The sequence below is a fragment of the Carassius auratus genome, chromosome 15 (assembly GCF_003368295.1).
Source record: "Carassius auratus strain Wakin chromosome 15, ASM336829v1, whole genome shotgun sequence".
In the NCBI taxonomy this organism is placed as follows: Eukaryota; Metazoa; Chordata; class Actinopteri; order Cypriniformes; family Cyprinidae; genus Carassius; species Carassius auratus.
The window spans coordinates 3673740-3695703 of record NC_039257.1 but is presented as its reverse complement, the minus strand read 5'-3'; the positions used below and the strand labels follow the sequence as shown (position 1 = coordinate 3695703).

The 21964-nt window shown below is 36.5% G+C and overlaps 1 protein-coding gene across 2 annotated transcripts in view; it reads right to left on the bottom strand.

Annotated features, from left to right (window-relative positions):
• LOC113114780 (stAR-related lipid transfer protein 13-like) overlaps positions 1–21964 on the bottom strand; it is an 80915-nt gene that overhangs the window by 43658 nt on the left and 15293 nt on the right. For both annotated transcript variants that reach the window (XM_026281776.1, XM_026281775.1), the window contains one exon: positions 13949–13979. In XM_026281776.1, the coding sequence (XP_026137561.1) occupies positions 13949–13979 (31 nt within the window). The remainder of the gene's footprint in view (positions 1–13948; positions 13980–21964) is intronic.

Here is a 21964-nt window from a genome sequence, read left to right as displayed (position 1 = left end):
ACGTGTCAAAGGTCAAAGGTCAGGGCCAAACATTTCCCCTCTTGCGGGATCTGCAATGGAATGTCTGGCTTGGCGATATGACGGTCTGACCACCTAAAGAAAAGACTAGGAATTGGAGGTTAACCGATATAAAATTTTGGAAAAAGTCAGCATGCTGTGTGTGTGTGTGTGCATTTTATATATATAATTTTACACTTCATATATATCTTCATGTACCTTTTACACTTTAATTACATTTTAAAAAATAATAATTTTACACTAAAGTTCTAAAATACTTATGACTAAAATAAATACATGATCAACATTATATTATACAATCTACTATGCATATATATATATATATATATATATATATATGTGTGTGTGTGTGTGTGTGTGTGTGTGTGTGTGTGTGTGTGTGTGTGTGTGTGTGTGTGTGTGTGTGTGTGTGTGTGTGTGTGATTTAGAATTTTAGAATGTATTTTAGAACTCTATATAGTCTAAAATTATTTTTTATTTTGTAATATTTAGACATTTAATTTATTTTAATCAGGCACATTAAAAATTACATACAAATAATATAATTATAATATCAATCATCTATTTATTTGAATCATATGTATTTTAGAACTCCATATAGTGTAAAATTATTTTCTAAATAAAAAAATTTTCTTTCTTTTTTTAGACACATTTTATTTATTTTATTTCAAATACAGAAGGGATTTTTTATTATTATTATTATTTTTACCAACCTCAATGTCTAGCCTGAAGACATTTAAAAAGTCTCAATATAACAAAATTAAGACCGTCTAAATGATGACCTACAGCTTTCTATTCTCTGATTCATTTGTCTAACACACAGACTGCTGGACGTTTAATACTGCAAAGTCAGGTCGTGTCTGTCCACCTCAGCAACTGTCTCACTCCATCACTGCTCCAGCTGGCTGTTCTGAGCCCATGATCTCCTGTCTGTCAGCAGCTGATCTCTTTGAGAGACCCATCACTTTAAACTTCAGCACAGGCTTTCCATTATAAAACCAGCCTATGGAGCAAAATACCAAACCAGCGGTCAGCACAACCTTGATGACTCTCGGCCTCGCTGTCAAAACAGTAGATGCTGAACGTGTCATCTGCTGTCACGTCACATTTCAAACAGTCTACAATGAAATAACCAGAAAGCATTTAATCATAACTTACACTATATACAATCTGATACGTTCATAACCATTCCAAAAGTCTCATTAAATAAACTGATCTTAGAGATTAAACCCGAAATGGATATTGTGTAAGAAATGAGCCAGCCCAGATGTGGATCTACAAGTGCTTATATGAAGTAACTGAATAATTAGTTTCACAGAATTAGAGCACAAACCCTAAGCGTTTGCCAGGGAGAATATGAATGTCATACAGATGGTTGAGCACGAGTATCAAGAAAATTCAGTGGACTTCCAGGAAACACATTTGCACAGTAGCCAAGACGGTGTCTCTGCATTCTCACCAGCGTCGAAGTACGCAATTGAAACCACATGGATCTTCAAATGCTGAAATTCCTCATTTAAAAATACTTGAGCCTATTTAACACAAGCCTTTAGTGGTTTTCTGGTCCTGCGCTCAGTAATGGGGTCACGCGGGTCAGGTTCCTGATCAAAGCCTTTGACAGGAAGCCCCATGCTCATTGCTCCATGTTATCATTCCTTTAGTTGTGATGTTCTCAGCATCATTCGGGAATAAGACTGTTGATATCGAGGAGATTATTATGGCTAGACTAGAAAGATACACAGGAAGCAGTGATGTAAATGAGGAAGTGGCTGTTAGAATCTGAATGGCTGTCCACACAAACCCAATGGGGTTGCTTTTTTGGCAAGCTCTCTTATATTCTCTCCAAACATGAATCAATGGATATTTAAAGAATCAACTGCTACTGCAGTTTTGCTAGTAACTTGTGACTGAACAAACAGAACAACTGATCAGAAACAACAAAAAACTGTGAATTAATGAATGAATCAATGAATAGTAAAAAATAATAATAATAATCAACAGCTGCTGCAACATTTGGTTGCATCTTGTGATTACACTAAGAGAACAAATGAACAAACAAACAAATCAATGAATGAATAGTAAAAGAATCAAGAGCTATGATACATTTTGCTAGTAACTTGTATCTGAACAAACAGAAAACTGAACAGAAAGAACAAACAAACCAGTAAATGAACGAATGAATGAATGAATGAATCGTAAAATAACTAGCAGCTATTGCAGTATTTTGTTTGTAACTTGTGAAACTATGAAGATAATGAATTACAGAATCAACAAACAAGCAAAGAATTGAATCAGTTAATACATTAATGAATCAATGAAGTAACAGAACAGAATCAACTGACCCTAAAATATTTGCTAAAGTCACTTGTGCTTGAATGAACAGAATGAACTGAATGAACAAACAGACAACTGAATCAAAGAATAGATAGACTGATAGCAACAGAATTAATGGTCTTAATATTTGTATATATAATATTTGCTAGCCACTTGTGACTGAAAGAATGAAATAATGAACTGAAGAAACAAACAGATGCAAAAACTGAAGAAACTAATGAACAGCCAGCTGAATGAATGAATCAAATGAATCAACAGAATCAACATCAGTTCAGAATTAACTCATGACTGAAAGTAAATTCCTTTTGCTATGATGTCTTCAATATCATTTGGGAATAAGATTGTTAATACTGAGAAGATTATTATGGCTAGACTAGGAGAATACCCACAGGAAGCAGTGACGTAAAAGAGGAAGTGGCCGTTAGAATGTGAATGGCTGTCCACACAAACCCAATGGGGTTGCTTGTTTTAGCAAGACCCCATCAAGCTCTTATCTTCCCTCCAAACAGACCCTTTAGGCTGAATATGTAAATACAACACACTTTGCTGTTCCTCTTTAAGATGCAAGCTAGCTGAGAAGTTTATCTGAAAGGCTTGAGCACAATTAATTGTCACTAATGCCTGTGTTGGTTCCCACACATATAAATAGAACATTTGTTCACCGCAAGCAGTTTCATTTAATCTACGCTATGAATTATACATGAAACCGCATGTGATCTTCTCTTGCACCTCTTGTTTTTTTTATCTACGAGCTCAGAGACTTGAGCTCCAGACTGACCACTGAGCTGGAATGAGAAAAGGCCCAGATGTTGAGAAGCTGGGCTCCGGTTGGCCCCCTCACTTGGCCGTGAGGTCCCAGGCCAAGCTCCAGGAATCCTCCAGGGGGATCACGCTTCCCAGTCTAATGCATTCAAGGCGTGGAATTCTCCCCCAACCACTCTTTTGCTCCCACTCACACATATGGGCCCATCTTATGCATGCGCTATAAATTTCCTTAGCAAATATTCCCAAGCCAGGGCTGTAGTTTTCCAGGGAAAATCACCAAAGTAATGTATATGGGGCTTGAGGGGGAGGAAAGACCTTAAAGCAATAGTTCATTGTGATTCAAGTTCAAGTGAGTGTGATTCATTGTGTAAAACATTTTTTTTTTTTTTTTTTTTTTTGTAAATCACTGTTATACTTAATGTGTGAGTGACTGTGGTTATGTTCAGAATAGAACTCTGACATACTATTTTTCCTGTTTCTGCAAGTATACAGTATTTGTAATGCATTCAACCATATTCACGTGTAAATTAACTGCCACAATAATTTTTGCTTGTAACTTGTGACTGAACAAACACAAGAACTGAACAGAATGAGCAATCAAACAAGTCAACAAAGAGAAACAACTAAATGAACAAAAAAGAACTGAATCAATGAATAGTAACATAATCAACAGCCGCTATAATATTTGTTAACCATTTCTGACTGAATGAATGAACTGAGCAAACTACTGAATTGACAACTAAATCAACGAATAGTACCAGAATCAACAGTTACTACTATATATTTGCAAGCCACTTATGCCTGAATGAACAGAATTAATCAAATGAATGAACAAACAAACAACTTTCACTGTTTTAAACTGCAGTATGAAAAGGAAGTAATGCTGTCAAGTCAGAATCTTCTAAGATTCAACCAACCACAGAAATCCATGGGAAAACATTTACAGTCACACACACCACCTGGCTTCTATTAGCAGAGAGGGGATTATAACACACACACACACTCTCTCTCTCTGTGCCCTCTTACCCAATTTGCATGTACGCAGGCTGTGATTTGTGCACTGGAACACACTGTATGTGCCTGTGTATGTGCAAAGTCCCATTTTAATGGAAATGACTCAAGCTGTCTACTGGCTGAATGCAATGTAAGTGGTCACAATCTGATTTCAGTCAACATTTTATTTTATTTGAATTGCATAAATCCAATGACATTTGTACAATTTGTGCAACTAAATACAAGATAAAACAACAAACAAGCAAATCAGATGTTCTTCTTCTCATACCATCTTTGCAGGAAACTGAATAAGGTTGAGAAGTATCTTTTGGTAAAGCAAGCCGGATTTTAGGACTAGCAAAACACAATAGGCAGCCGAATCTCCTAAATATTAGCAAGCTGTTAACTAACAATGCAATGAATTAGAAGACAGTTTTACCATGAAAGAAAAAAGAAGGTGATCCAGGTGAAATACTTGGCACAATATCTCAGGAGCTCAATCCAGAGTTAAAGTCTGTTTATTCTCTCCTGTCTGTAGCCTGCTTGATTGCCCAGCCAAATTGTTTAATAAGCACTTAACCACAAGAAAGCCCCACTATCCCGCAGGGACACCGCGGTCTCACATAACTGTACAAGCACAAGCCTTAGGAGAGGAAGAGGTGTTTGGATAAAACCGCTCTACAGTTTGGCCTTCAGAATTTTACATTAAACAAAGTTGCAACCCAAAACAGTGCCAAAATTGTTTATAGTACAAAAAGTAACCAAAAGTGGAATGTACACTGCAATGGATTAAAACTAATCCACAAAGGCCAAACAATATGCAAAATGACCACTTCATCTATATTTTATCAGATGAGATGGATATAAAAAGTATGATTTTGAGAGATTTCATTACTAGTTACAGGATAGAGTGGTTACAGTTTGCAAGTAAGGCTCAAATACTGTACAAATGCAAACATGTTCATACAACCGCCCAAAAGTATTTTGTAAAAAATATTTTGTTCAGCAGGGGCATGTTAAATTGATCAAAAATGACAATAAAGACATTGACAATATTATTTTAAATTAATGCTGTTATTCAAATTTTGTTCATCTGCATTACTCTCCCTCACACTATTTAAGGCAGGTTTTTATCTCGGACAATAATTTATTGCCCAACCACCACACACACAGTTCCATCAGTCTTGTAACTGGATTGATGCCTCTTTTACTTCATATTAACTTACAAAAAAAAAAAAAAGAATATGCTCCACCTGCTTTAATTGTTCTTGAGCATTTATACATCCTGGGATTTGCAGTGCACTGAATGTAATTTGTGGGGATTGCAGAGGTGACAAGTCTTGCACAATGGGGCCTGATCCAAATTAGTGGCCGTTTAGACCTTCTACGACATCTCCTATTGAGAGAAAATCACACTCTGGCAAGCATGAGTTAATCAAATTATAGGGGAATTATAGAGAAAGATTCCTTACCGCAAGAACCCGTGATGGTGCAGTAAAAAATTAAAATGCTGCATTATGGAAATTGCTTTTTAAACACAAAGGCATGGCTGTAGGTAACAAAAAAATAATCCATCAATCCTTGCACAAAACCAATCAAAGGATTTATAAACCTATAAACGAAACTGAGACCAAAAAGCAATTCCAGCATTTTAGAATTCCAAAGTGCCAGTGCCAAGAAAAAAAAGTCCACAGGAAGCCACAAGCCATTTTCCATCTTTCCACATGTGGAATAGCCTATTTCATGCTCTCCCTGTGGCAGCACAGCCTGCCAGGCCACATGACGACCTGCCTGTAAATTTAACTCATGATGTCATTGATTTGGGCCACGCAGGAGCAGAAGGAGGCTAAAAAGATCACATTATAACATAATCGCATTAACCAATCCTCATTGAATTACTGTGTTTCATGACAGAAGTAAACACTTTCAAGTGAAAAACTATTCATCAGTGGCACTTACTAAGACATGCATATTCTACTACAGCACACGCTTAGGGTTTTTAAACTTTGGTATGTAAACAGTCCTGAACTGGTTATGCTGCAGACATGAATAATGCAACAAATTGTGTGGCTTGCTGCGTGGAAATGTGCTATTGCGTTTCTCAGCATTGGGTCTTAAAAGGACAGTTCACCCAAAAATTTACATTTTCATTTACACACCCTCACATTATGTCAAACCACGGGGCCCTAGTGGAGTACAAGACAACACAAACCAAATTAGCAAAACACAACAGAAACAAGCCACAACACACAAAATTAGCACAACACAATTGAAACAAGCTATAGCACAATGAAATTTGTACAACACAATGGAAACAAGCCGCAACACAACAAAACTTTAGTGCAATAAAACGAAATTAGTCTGATGATACACGGGGCAACTTTTTTAACAATGTTGCAGGGCAGCTTTGGGAAATGTTGCCATCAACAGGCTACGAGGTTAGACACGGGGCTAACAACTGATCTTATGTATCCAGATAGAAATTTGTTACCTATTCTCAGTGGAAAAGTTGGTGATAAAAAACATTGTTCAAAACAATTTGCTCAAAACGTTGCCCGTGTTTCATCAGTCTTAGTCCAATGCGTTGTGTTGTGGCAAATTTTATTCTGATGTGCACTACCAGCCCACCATACAAACCCTTAAGATTTTGGATATTTTTGAAACACAAATTTAGATATTTTTAAAGAAACCTGAGAGGTTTCTGACCCTGGATTGAAAGTCAAAGAAACCCAAAATTTGTCTTTTGAAAATGAAACAAAGTCTTATGGATTTGGAACGACATGAGGGTAAGTTATGACATCATTTTTATCTTTGGGTGAACTATCCCTTTATGATTGCCACAGATAATCAAACGGGAAGGATACAAGTCATATACTATAAGGACCACTATATGATATGATGGACCAGTATGCAACCACACAGAACACCCTAGCAACCACCTAGAACATGTTAGCAACAGAATAGCAATGTGCTAAAAACCATTCTGAATTCACAGCCATGATTACAGGGTTCACAATTTCTGACATTTCAGTTTTTTGATGCCTACACAATGATTTAAAAATATATACTTTACAGAAATTGCACTTAAAAAATGTAATTCCTAAATGAAGACATAGGCTATTTTAGAAGAAGAAGAAAAAAAATCACTTTTTAGAAGAAATTCACTTTTCCATAACCTTCCTCTGCCCGTCCTTTTAAAATGCCCCGATGTTTCCAGGTTTTCTAAAAGATCTTAGAGACACAACAATGGCAACCACCCAAAATATCTTCACATCTTTAAATCTTCTCAGGTTTTCTGCAGAAAAATGAGAAGGTTTGTTTCATTTCAGTCATAGTGACCAAATGGAGGTGTCATGGAAGATTTTGGGGTTACTAAAGCTGAAAGGCTCTTACACAAATGTTTCTCCTTTTTCTTTTTTTTTTACAATTTGTGAAGGATACTGAGTCTGTATGTTCCTTCTTGTCTCTTTAACTGCGCTTCCAGAGGTCTGTTCCCATTAGGCAAGCTCAATGCTGTGAACAGAGAAGAAAAGCTAAACCTTCTGGCTGCCAATCAAAAAACCACATTACCTATTAGTCTAGTTCAAAAAACAATCTATAAAACTATTACTGTCAAAGGTATCTCAGCCAGCTTACAGTGAAAATAATGATCTAACAGTATTTATTTGTTTTTGCTTCTATGTGCGACTGCAGCCAGCTACTCATTTCTTTTGACACAAGTATTTTGAAAGTTGTGGTGGAAACCAAGGTCATAATAATAACTTCTAGCGCTGGGTTGTTTTTACAGTTCCACACTAATTTCAAGCACAATAGGTTCCAACAGTGGAAGCAGTTTGCGAAAATATACACCCTATGATATAATATCATTTGTAAAAAGACCAACCAGCTTCCTTCAAGGACTTCACTCCCTTTCATCTCACAGTAAATCAGGCATAGCTCTCCTGGATTCTGTCTTGAAAGGGCCTCAATTACAGAGGGCTCCTTAGAGACAGAATGAGACAGGCCAGCCAGACAGGACTCCATGGTGAGCAGCCGCAGCTGTTGGGGTCACCCTCGCTGGCCAGTAAGAGCCAGCTACCCTGGATGAGAAAAAAAGAGCCAGTCTAGAAAGCAGCTGGCTAGAGAAAAGATCCTTGAGAATCATCAGGAACACATACAGGCAGTCTAGGAGGTTTACATAATCACTGCTGGCAGATTTAGAATACAGTTGAAAAGGAACAAGAAAGGAAGAGGAAAAAGGAAAGGAAAAGGAAGAAAATGAAGTGGAAAAGGGAGAGTATGGGGAAAAGTAGGAAAAACTAAGGAACAGAAAGGCAAAGAACTAGGAGATGGAAAAATAAAAAAGGAAAGAAAATGAAGCAGAAAGAGGAAAAAGACAAAGCATTAGAAAAAGGAAAGTTGTAGCTTGCTGAGGATAATGAGACAGAGAGAGAGCTACAGATGATTGATGTGCACTTCTGGTCATATCCGGTCAATACAGATTGCATTAGCTAAATTAGCTTTGCAGGGTCGATATAACCAATGAAGTTGGAAATGAAATTGATCGTTATGATGTGATTGATGAATGATAAAACTCAAACAGAAACGTAAAATCAATGAGGCATATAAACATAACATACATCATACCCAAAGTGGCCGACTGATAATTTCCTTACAGTGACGGTTGAAGTTTCATCATTTTTGTACAGGGTCTTTCTATTTACTTTAATGCATTGGCCCCTGATGCGAGACATTTTGTTCTCAGTGGAATCTGATTTGCAGTCAGTTTAATATAACATTATTCTGGCTCTAAACTGCAGTGGTTTTTATTTTATCTGAAGAGGTAAAACTACTTTACAGCTTTATCTAATCAACTGAGGACAAATTCAATCTGGGTGGATGGATGGACAGATGTGGATGGATGAACAAACAATAGAAAGAATGAGTCACACATTTGTGCGTGAAACCAGTGTACGAACATTTTCACGAACAAATCATGACTTTCGAAAACTTTCATACTAAATGTTATAAAAAATTAAGAAAACTTAGATCAGAATTTAATTAAAGGCTGTAAAGGAAAGGCTGCGTGTAAAGCCCTTATATGGAGATGGACTGGGCGTGTTTTATGTAAATTACTAATGTTGTGCATGTGGTTGCTTATTTTGAATACTCCAAATCCAAATATTATGGACGAGGATAAAAACAAGTTTATGTGCAAATTAGGCGGAAAGTTTTCATGAGAAAGTTGTGTGTATAATCAACGCAATGATTAGTGAGTAGCTGTGTTTCCTTTACAGATTTGCACAAAACTTTTGCGATGTCATACATAGATAGATAGATAGATAGATAGATAGATAGATAGATAGATAGATAGATAGATAGATAGATAGATAGATAGATAGATAGATAGATAGATAGATAGATAGATAGATAGATAGATAGATAGTGTGGTCATTTGGAAATTATCTTCCTAACACTCACTGATGTGAGAACAGAGTGTCCCGAGTAGAAAATTAATGTTTTCAAAATCCCTTAAGTCTCTTTGTTTTCATTCAGTTGTTGAATGGCTTTGGGTTTTCCCTGTCAGAGCAGAAAAACAACATTCTCTGAGAAAGGGAACTCCGTGTTCAGCACTGTCTGTCCAGGTTCTGGCTTCAGCACCAGTGGCCTCTAGATGACAGTTCTGGGTCGCCTTTTACTCTGCCTCTCGGTCATGTCTTTCTTTGTGAGACGGGAGGTCTGACAAGGTGATGTTTACCATAACAAAAAGACCATGCATTTCTTAAAACAGCGATAAACGACGAAAAAAAAAGACGGATGACCCGTTCCAAAGCGTCAAAGCCGTTTCATCGCTCACAAGAAAACATGAACACAGTCTAGTCTCCTTACAAATCATTCCAGAGTGGGTTTGGTTTTTTGCAAACAAAAAAAAGAATATGGGAAATTTTCCAGAATTTAACTCCACATATTAAACGGTTAAAGGATTAGTGTACGCTTTCTCCAACAACACAATTTCAAAGCAATATGGAGAAGAGGTCAAACTAACTGTTTATATCTAAGGAAAGACAAACATCTGAAAAAAAATGAAGCGGGTCAGAGGGGTTGAGTATTTTTCCATATGTCTGGCTGATGCTGTTTCTTAAACATGAGAAGTGAGGAATCTGCTGTATAAGTTATGTTATCTCTGGTGATCCTCATACAGCATAAGACATGTATTATTAATTCACATCTGGTCATAAGACTGGCCTCTCAATCGAAACTGCCATGTCTAGACATGGATAAAAACAGTTTCTTTGAGTATAGCTTTCAAACCCTTCAGAGATAAAGGTCTTGGTGCATGGGAGGATGTGCAATTTATGTTTTGTCAAGGAATCCAAAAAGTGAAGCTCTTGAGTTCTTCACAGGGGTCTGGCACTGGTCTGAATCAGAGCTAATGGCCTTTTATGAGGCGCAAGGATACTTCAGTTTATAGGACCCTGCAGGGCCGATGGGTAGATCAGAGTGACCATTATAGACATGAACTTGGTTATGAGACCACAAAGTTTCTTGGATCCAAAGGCATGTGGAAACTGTTTCACTACACCTTCATAGGCAAGTAAAAGATATTGTTTTGATGAAATACTTTATTGTCAAAGTTTGCCAAAATAAACAAAATTGAAATGTTTACTTAATAAAGTCTTGCCTGAAATTAAATGTTTTAATCTGTCTTTAAGTTTTAAAGGGTTAGTTCACCAAAAAAAAGGAAATTCCTGTCATCGTTTACACACCATCAAGTTGTTCCAAACTTCTATAAATGTTTCTTTCTTCTGTCCAAAACAAATTAAGATATTTGGTAACCAAACAGTTGCTGGTATCTATGGTATTTTTTTCTTCCATCAAAGTTTACCAGCAACTGTTTGATTACCTAAATTCTTCAAAATATATATGTTCTGTATTCACCAGAAAATAATAATTCATATAGGTTTGTAACAACTTGAGGGGGATAAAAGAATAATGTTGTATTCAAAATTAACATTTTAAATGATCCCTTTATAGTAAGCAGTTCACAGTTCACCCCAAAATGGAAGATTCTGTGGATGGTGTTTGGTATTTACAGAACTTATTTTGTGTTCCAAAGTAAATCATACAGGTTTATATATATATATATGACTGAAGCTTTTCTAAATCCTAGCTAGAGATTTTAAGCCTGGCTCCTAGTTAATAAACTTGAATATAGTGGAACAGGTGGCTCACATGGTGGTCGGCTTCATGTGAGCAGGACACCCAAACAGTGACCTAGCAACCTCTGTTTTTTGTCTTTGTCCCAATGTTTCTCATTATCTGTGTGGCTCATTTAAATCTATGTGCCTAATCTAAAGCTATTAATGCTATTTTTGTTTGCATTTTTTCAACCAAATGAAATGGTAAGAAATAAAACAGATTTTTATAGTCACCAAACCTACTGTCGTTCATTGCTCCACGGCATGATTTTTAACCCTGATCAAAATGCACAGCACAAAGCTTTAAATAACAGCATTTACAGTGATCTGATGGAAATAGCATGTTTTAATTTTAGAAGTCATCATTAAATGCTCCAGTGGCTGTAAGCGAGGTCTGGACAGAGTCTTTCTGGAGACTGTCACTCTAACGAGGTGTGTAGTATATTATGGAGCTGGTCGGCCATCTGGCTTTGTAGCAAAGTGACATCATGCAGTCTCTACGTCTCTCCTGCAGTAAAATAAGAAGGGGGGAAATACTACACCACATGTGCCCTTCACTCGGCGCTTTTCTTTTATAGCATCATCATTGTTATTACTATTAGCATCGCTATCTAATCGAAGACACATGGTTAGTCGTAAGATTGAATAAAAGTGATGTTGACACCCAAAGTGGAGAGATCCATTTAAACAAAAGCTGAAATGTATTATTATTATTATTATTATTATTAATTAATTAATTAATGATGATAATAATATGTATGTATATATATATATATATATATATATATATATATATATTTGTGTATATATAGGCACATCAAGGTAAATCATATATTACTTATCAGCCTAACATAACATAACATAACAATGGTCTGGAATGCCCTCCAAATTTTGACAGGGTCCCACAGCAAGCCAGGACACATAAATAGGGCTATAAATGAGGGTCTGCTCTACGTCCCTCACATTCTCCAGACACACAGAGGAACAGAAGAGCACCTGTCTATGTCACTCATAATGTACCAGCCTTTAGTGAGACCTCGAGAGGAAAAAAAGAGAATGGACTGAGAAAAGAAAGAGTGTAACAGATGTTTTATCATGTGGAGAAAACAAATATTAAACTCACTTTTCTTTACTTTTGCCTTCCTTCCTTTCTTCTGCATGTCTTGCTTTCTTTTCTTTGTTCCATTTTTCATTTTATAATTTGTTCCCCATTACTTCCGTTATTTCTTTTTCCATTCTTCATTTGTTTCTTTTTTATATCTGTTCCTTACCTATCTTATAACCTTTGTTCCATTGTTATCTTCTTTTTTCTTTCTAAGACTTTCTGTCTTTCTTTCTTTCTTTCTGTCATTCTTTTACCTTTTGTTGTTATTTTTCTTTCCTTTGCTTCTTTTATACTTCCTTTGAATTCCTTTGAATTGCCTTTGTCCCATTGTTTTTTTCATTTTTCTTACACATTTCTTTCTTTCTCTTTCACATAATTTACCCTCCTTTTGTTCTTCTTTTTTTCCTTTCTTCCTTCTCTTCTTCTCTTATCCTTCCTTTATATCACCTTTGACCCATTGTTATTTTTCTTTTTTTCTTATGAATTTCTTTCTTTCCTTTCTTAAGTTTCTTTCTTTCCATTTGTCTTTCCATCTTTCACTTTTCTTCACGTCCTTCTTTCCCTATGCATTCCTTTCTTTGCTTCCTCCCATATTTCTTTCCTTCTTCCAATTCCTTTCTTTCCATCCTTTTTGCCATCCCTTTCTCTATATCCTTCTTTCCATCCTTCCATATTTCTCTTGCTTTTTTCCATCCCTTTCTTTTCATCATTCCATCCAGCCATCCTTCCTTTCTTCCTTACTTCCATATTTCCTTGCTTTCTTTCCATTTCTATTTATATATTTTTCCATCATTCCATCGTTCTATCTTTCTTTCCTTCTTTTTTTGTTTATTTCTTTCTCTTTCTTTGTTTTTTTCCCCATATTTCTCCTCAACATAGCTGTTCCTGCTATCCTGTAAATTCAGTCCATAAAAAGTTTCATTTTCACTTAAAGTTTGCAAAAAAAAAAAGTATTTAACTTGTAAATACTACACTTAGTAAGTTCACATAGCAAAACACTGCCTGGGAACATATTAGAAATGTGAGATTGTGAGATTTCAAACTGCGACATCAGTCAAAATGAAAGGAAAGCCCATTCGAGTCCAGGGTAACAAAATAAGAATCTTGTTTCATCCTTGAATTAGTCACACTCCGGGCAAATCTCGGGACAAGCTCAGGGTGCAGTTTTAGCACTGAAGACTAGAATGTTCAAGCTGTCTTGCAATTGCACACTTTAGTCATTTAATTACATTAAGCAGCAATTCAGACAACCTCTCACTGAAAACCAGATAGACCCTGTCAGAGTATTTCACGGCTCCACAATGAGCCGGCCTAACTAGTGAATGTATCCACTGATTACAGCAAAGATGTAGGACATAATATCTTTAATCTAGAAGTTCATAGAGGCCTATAACATTCAGAAATTGCATTCAAAGAGCTTCTTTTAGAACCTCATCGAGCAAACAATGTCAAACGCATTTACCCAGTATTATAAATTCACAATACTGTGTCTATTACATCCAAACATGTCTTATTGCCAGCACAATTTGAAATATAAAGGAAAACGTGTACTCACCAGCATCTCCATGCCTCTTCTTGATGGACATCTGAAAACAAAACATGAAATCTGTTTAAAAACATACATCAAGGTTGAATTAATATTTTCATAACTGTAACCATACCACATAAAACGGTCCCATGAAGCATCAAAACAAAGGACCTAATGTATTGCTTCTCTCCCACAGTGAATAAAATCAACACCTGACCATTGAATTTCCTCCCACGGATCTGCTGAATGGTACATTGACCTGGGACACTATGATTTACAGTGCTCTTGCTTAGCCAAGAGAGAAAGTGCTACTTGTTTAGAGAGAGGGTCATGTCCAACATTCCAGCTGTAATCCATAAGAGGCCTGTTTTCTAGTTTCACCTTTCTGCTTCTACACTCAGGTATCATGTGCCCTGTGAAAGATATCATGGTACTCTCATGTGCATTGATTTTTCAAAAATGTGCGTGTGTGTGTGCGTGCGTGCGTGCGTGTGCGTGCATGTGCGTGCTTGTGTAATAACACGCACATACAAACATCAACATAAATATGAATAAACTACACCATGAAACTGCATATTATACATTTATTCTATATTGTGCATAGTTAAAAACTAAAGATACATGAAAATGTTTCCACAAAATGTACAAAGTTGAAAACCGAACCTTGCACAAAAAGAAGACTCAATTCGGTAATGTCAAACTTTTAAGACTGATGCAAAATTGCTCAATTTGTTCCCGCCTTGTGTGAGTGAGCAGACCCAGATGCATGGCTAATTTCAGTAGCTGAAGCAGCAGATGTCTACTAAACACAACAACGATGTAAAAAATGATGTTTTGTTGGGTCTCAAAAGGTTAGGGGTGTTTTACATTGAAAGGAAGCAGATGTGTTGTCTGGAATCACAGCAACCAACAAAACACAAGTAACTTTAGTGTAATCCAACACATTATGAGCTGTTTGAAGCGCCTGTTGATCATTGTTCGAGTATTCCCTCAGCTGTAAATGTACACTGAGGCCCTCTGCTTCTGTTTAATCAGATCTGGGTCTGAAAAACAGTGGAAAGAGGGGAGATGATAGATGATGTCATGGTTGCTTATAGGTTGTGAGATTTTGCAACGAGGGGTTGAATTTTAACCGCACATCTCAAAGAGTTATGGTGTTCAAATGCAAGGTACAACTGAGGGTGTTACACTCATAAACCAGCTCAAGCAGTGCGTGAAAAACTGTAAAGGGAGACCATTTCTTGGTATGTATATTACATGTTATTTTTAACAAGACTAGCGGGCCGCTTACTGGAATGTCGCCTCTCAAAACAGGTTTGCAAAGGATTACTGTGAATTTTAGGAAGAAAGAGCATGAGCACGAGTAAAGTCCTGCTGTGTTTCAAAGTGACATGTACATGACATGTAATTAAGCGTCAGTGAATGATGACTAGCTTTAGGAAGAGCCACCTTACAAAAACAGATCAGGACGAAAACATTCGACACTGAAATATCCTCACATCAGTCAATCAGCCAGACAGCAAACTGAAGGACAAAATCAAATCCAAGCTCTTCAAGTAAAGAAACCGAATGCTAACACACAAAAAAAAAAAAAACAATGAAGGATGGGGAATGTCGTTTTGACACATGTGGTCAATATACTAATGAGCGCCTTCCTGGGAAATGTGTCATTCCTCTGTGTGAATGATTAAGGCTGATAGGATTACAAGTATAATCATTTCTCAGTCAAAAATATTGGATAGATAGACAGATGAAAAATAATAATGCCTAAAGGGGAAACAGAGGAAAGCTAACTGCGCAGGTGACACTGCACTGGCTCAGATTGAGATACAAGATCCTAACGCAGCAAAAAGAAAACAGATGCCGTAATTTCCAGAGGCAATGGTACAATACATAAAGATTCAAAAACATAATTTGGGCTGATTCTGAATTATGAGCTGCTGGAGATTTTGGATCATGCTATATAACACAGCTCTTGAAGTTCAAGATGTATTTTTGTATGTCTGGGATTCCCCTACAATTCATTTTTAGTGGTTTTATTTGGCATGCATGACTAACGTCTATCATACTATTCACTGCAGTGGAGATTCTCAAATACATGTTTGATATTACACACGTGTTCCATGTGAAACTTATACTGGACTGGCCTAAGCTGACTCTTTTAAAGTAATGGTTCACCCAAATGTGAAAATTCACCATCATGCTGTTCCAAATCTTTATGAGTTTCTATCTTATGTTGAACACAAAAGAATATATTTTGAAGAATTTTGAAGAATGAAACAGTTGTTAGAGCCCACTGACTCCCATAGTAGGGAAAGATATACCATGAGACCATCTACTCTTTAATTAATACCAGCATTCTTCAAAATATCTTCTTTTATGTTCAACATAAGAAGGAAACTCATTACAGGTGTGGAACATGTTGATAAACTGTACATTTTGAGTGAACAATTCCTTTAAAGCCAACATGCAATGTTGCAACCCATTTTACTTCCAAAACTCATTTCAGAGTGAAACGGTGCAATAAACAATTAATAAGATTGAGCTGTGCAATCAACCAAAAAGAAAGGGCATTTCAGAGGCAGACATTTAAAAAAATTACAAACCCTGCATTCAAAATAGACCTAATTCCATACTATATAGTACGCAAAAAACTTTATGTGAGTCAACTGAATACATAAAACATCAGATGAAAAGTACCCGGATGACCTATACATACATCTGCCGAGATTCTTAAGTGTGCATCTATATGTGTAGAATCTTTTTTTCTTTTTTTTATGGGTGCAAAGCAAGTTTCAAAGCAAATGTAGAAACTACTAGAGCTGCACAATTCTGAATAAATTAAGAATCATGATTTTCATGAGGCTGTGACAAAATATGAATGACCTCATTCTATAAAAAAAAAAATCACATTCTCAATTATTCTAAAATACTTTACTATGTATTCACAATATACTTTTTACAAGGCATTTTACAAAACATGAAGCCAGAAGAATTTAATTGTGTAAAATGATGGTGAATATAAGACAAAGTGAAAGATAAAAAATAGAGGGATAAGAGAGAAAGTATGTGCTGTAAAGTAAAATAAAAGCCCTTCGGCATCTACTTCAAAGTGACCCCAAAGGGCTCAGGCGGGCCAGATGTGGTCCCGAGAGCAAAGCCTCATCCATCTTGCATTCCATGAAACCCCCTGCAGCAGGACAACTTTTCTATATTTAGCTTCCTTCTTCAGCCTTGCTCAATCCACTGGAATATGTTCCATCTAGTTCCCTCATTCCCCCCCACATCCCCCCCCCACCCCCACCCTCCCAACCCCAAAATTGGGTCTGTTGTTTTATGCTTTTGTTGGTGTTCCAACAGAAGGTCTGTTTGGGCTATCAGGCCGTGGACCATCCATCTTCCAAACTGAGGTGGGCGGCTGAGTTGGTGGTAATTTTTTGAAGTTAACATCTAGAGAACGTCAAAGAAATTCAGCTAGCATGACGCAGGGTCTTGGCTGTGTTATGACAAAAACAGTCTTAGTGAAATGCACAGTTATGAAGGAGAAAAGAAGGAATAGGTCACTGTCACGGGTGAAGTTGCGGACAAGACTTATCTGATGTATCTCATATGTTCAATGTGGAATCTGTGCATGTAGTAAATGTATATATATATATATATATATATATATATATATATATATATATATATATATATATATATATATATATATATATCATGTTTTTGCACAAGCCTGTGTCTGTTTTCTGAAAAGGAAACAAAAAAGCAGTGTTGAGTAATTGAGGAAATGAAAGATGACTTAAAAGGGAAGGATAACGTAGGATCAAACCTATTCCCAAATTAGTCCTGCTTTTAAAGGAAACAGTGGGAATTTGAATAAGCACCTCGGTGTTGTAGCTTCTGAAAGTGCTGTATATGTTAAAACCTGCTTTGAGAGCTGTTCTGCTTCTAGGCATATTGCCAGAATGTCTTTCAAGGCTAGTGGTGGTGAAAGGTCCATGCATCACTGTGTACAATGCGTACATGGGCAAATGTGTGTGCATTTCATGCACAGGTTCCACACATAACAGTCCGGCCAACAGGAAGTGCAAAAGATGGGCATCATACCGCCCAAGGGGTTGAGGTTTTCCCAGTCAGCCCCTGGTAGACGTTTTGACTACACCAACTGTGGCCAAAGGTATTTTTCTCCAATGATGACCATTCAGCGTTCACTTATTCGAATTAATATATTTTTTTTGGTGTTGTTGTTTATTTATATAAATTATATATATTTATAAAAAATATCTAATATATTAATATACAAAAATATTATAATATATTTATAGTAATAATAAATTAATATATTAATATAAGATTGTAGTTTTATAAAGTTTTAGTAATTTTTGGTGTTTTTATTACTTGTTTTTCCATATTTCAAATTGCTTTAATATTTTTGTTTCAGTTTTAATTATACGTCCAGATAAACTAAATGAAAATACATATTTAAAACAATCTGTTTACATTTTCAATACTATATTTTATTTCGGTTTTCATCTATCTTATATATATATATATATATATATATATATATATATATATATATATATATATATATATATATATATATATATATATATATATATATATATATAATGGGTAGATGAGAATCAAATTGCATTTTATAAGCTGTAACCTCTGAATGACTGCAGACAGATAAACTTTCAGGGGAATCTCAAGTCACTGAATGGTGTTTACACAAAGCATTCTCTTTTCTGCCTCCTGTGACACAGGAAATGTGAACTTGCACGCTGATATCATACATACTGCTATATTTACAAACCCTGATGAGCAAATGTTTGGGGAATCTTTAAGAAGGATGTTATGATTGTTTTCGAAGAGTGTATGAGAGGTCACATGTCTAAAGAATGTTAATGCTGTCCTTATAATGTATGCAATACAGTGTTTAAAACAGATCACATGTTCTAGTAGTATAATATATGGAGTTGCATAGTTGAATGTATCACCCAAAAATTTTAATTCAGTAATTTACTCAACCTCATGTTGTTCCTAGTATTCTGTGTATTCTGCTAAACATCAACAGACATAAAAAAGTTCTCAAAGTACAAAAAAAGATTAAGATTATGTAGATTCACAAGGAAAGTATCCCACAAAATCGAGAGGAAAAGAAAAAGAGCAAAAGCGCACAGCATTGACCTCTCAACCCAGCAGTATTTTGACACTTTGCAGGGGCGCTCCTCACCCAGCGTCCCAAACTGAGGCTTAACCTCTGCTGGAGCAGAACAAATCCTGGCCTCCTGAGTTGCACTTGGCCCCGTAATCTATCTTCATCCTATTGAGCTGCTTAGCTCCCCTCTCCTGCCCCAACCGAGGACCCCGCAGGGAGTTGGAGAGCCAGCTTGGACCCTCCACACAGATGGATGGAGAAGACTCAGCTTCCCATCGCTCACCAGCACCTCCAGGCTTTAGCAACAAAGGGTTCAGGGTGAGGAATAGGTTAGAAGCAGTGGGAAAGAGTTTTGCCAAAGCATTTGTGTGATAACACAATGATTCAACCACTAAACAATTCTAAGTGAGCCACCAACATGTAATCAAGCAAATTAAAGGGATAGTTCATCTAAAAATGAAAGCTGAAAACAACTTTGGAACCCACTGACTTACACTGTATGGACAAAATATATATTTTTAAGAATATCTCTTTTGTGTTTCACAGAGCCGAGAAAGTCACTAGGGTTTGGAACCAGTTGAGGGTGAGTAAAGTATGACAGAATTTTATTTTTAGGTGAAATACAGTATTCCTTTAAAATGTTATAGACAGAGCACATTCGGTGCTTCCACAGTGGGTTTTTTACAGTATGGAAGCTACATTAAAACTGGGGCTTACAACATCTTAAATAAAACCTGGTTCCAAGTTAACAAGCATTTTGAGCCGTATGTTTTCATTAAAGATTTTATGCCGGCGTCAACTGTATGGTGCGGTGCAGTAGTGACGTGATTGACTGAAACAACCTCTTTCACAGTGGCTGATGTTATAGCACTAATAAATAGATGGGCAGGTTTGGCCGTGATCCTTGTGAGTCATATTTATGACGTACAGCTTCCTCGTAACACTGTGTCAACATAAACATACATTCAGGGCCCTATTTTAACGATCTGAAACGCAAGTGTCAAAGCGCGAAGCGCAAGTAAGTTTGTGGGCGGGTCTCGGCGCTGTTGCTATTTTCCCGGCGGGATAAATGGCTCTTGCGCCCGGCGCAAATCTAAAATGGGTTGGTCTGAAGTAGCTTCATTATTCATAGGTGTGGTTTGGGCGTAACGTGAAATAAACCAATCAGAACTTCATCCAACATTCCCTTTAAAAGCAGGTGCGCAAGTTCCATTATGGATTGCTATTATTATGGCGTATTTACCAGGCGCACGCCAGGAGCGGTTCACAGCCAGGAGACTGATGTTCTTGTAAGAGCAGTGAAAGGCAGAGAAGTTGTGTTGTATGGGGATGGGAGAAACCCACCCAAAATAGCGTCGGTTAAACAGGCGTGGGAGGAAATAGCCACAATTTGTCAGATGTCCTTATATACACATGTCTTGCCACTATTTGGCCAACAGGTCTGATCCTTAATTAGCCTACTAAAATTAGCCTGAATAATTTGTAAGCTAGATTTATGCCTATTTTTTCACATCTTCGTGGCACACCACAATGATTTCCGTCATCTCACGTGTTAATATTTTTTAGTGTAACAATTTATGATTTGCAACTGTTGCATCTGTGTAGATTACATGAGCAAAGTGTATGCACGTTGTGCACACTATACATTATGGTTAAGCATGCACCCTTAAAATAGCACAATGAACAACGCGCAACGCGCCACTGACTTAGACTAGGTTTTTTCTGGTCAGTGGCGCAATTGTTTAATGGAACAGAAAAATAGCACCAAGGATTGTTTGTGCCGGAACACGCCTCCTTTTTTGCGCTGAACCGCCCAGGGAGCGCAAGTTCATTCACTAGTTTAGCGACGTGCCTCTGTGGAGGGAAAAGGGCGCTTTGCGCGGGTGCAAAATAGGAATGACACATGCCTCGGTGTACAAAGTCAATTGCGCTGGGTGCAAGATAGGGCCCTCAATGTTGTATCATGAACAGTAAGTAAATGATATGTCTATAGCTTTTGAATTTGAACCTAATATATTTTTACTATACTTGATGTTGTAAAATAATTAAAACTCCAATAAAATGCAAAAAATAAAATAAAATACAGACATATTTTTAAAAAAAAAATAAAATGGCAAAATGTACTATTGCTATTATTGTTGTTACTATTATTATTCATCATATTAATTTGATGGAACGTGGAGGTGAAGGATAATGGAAAAAACTGTCTTTAATAATCCAAACACAGGGAAACACACGGCAGGCTGGAGACACACGTAAGCATATCAAGATGTTTAACACTGGACAAGAGAACATAAGGTAGATAACACTTTAAATACAGGACTAAACTAGTTAATGAACGAGACACATCTGAACCAAATGAGACAATCACACATGGGTTTTTTATTCACCTCGTTTTTATTCATGCCTCATTCATTCACTAATTTTCAATATATATATATATATTAAAAAATCTTTAAAAATATGGTAACAACGATTTGGGTTTTACAGTTTTAATTTACATTTAAATACCGTAATTTCATGAACTGGTATAATGTTAATATACCAACCTACTGAACGACTGTGATATCTGTTTTGTACCTTTGTAATAAACTGATAACCACCAAATGCAGGTGATGATGAGAAAGTCACATGATGAACCAAAGCCCATCACAAGCAGCTTTTAAATAATAAGATATATAGAAGGTGCCCAGTGTGATTCACACAAACACTAAACACCATCATGGTGAGACTCATTAAACTGAAATATGCAATAAACATTATTTAACAACATTAATCGAACATACAACCCTAATAAACATAACAAATAAGAAAAAACTAAGAAGAAACATAGTTATTTCAAAGAAAAAACATCAAATTGAACATTTGAAATGCAACGC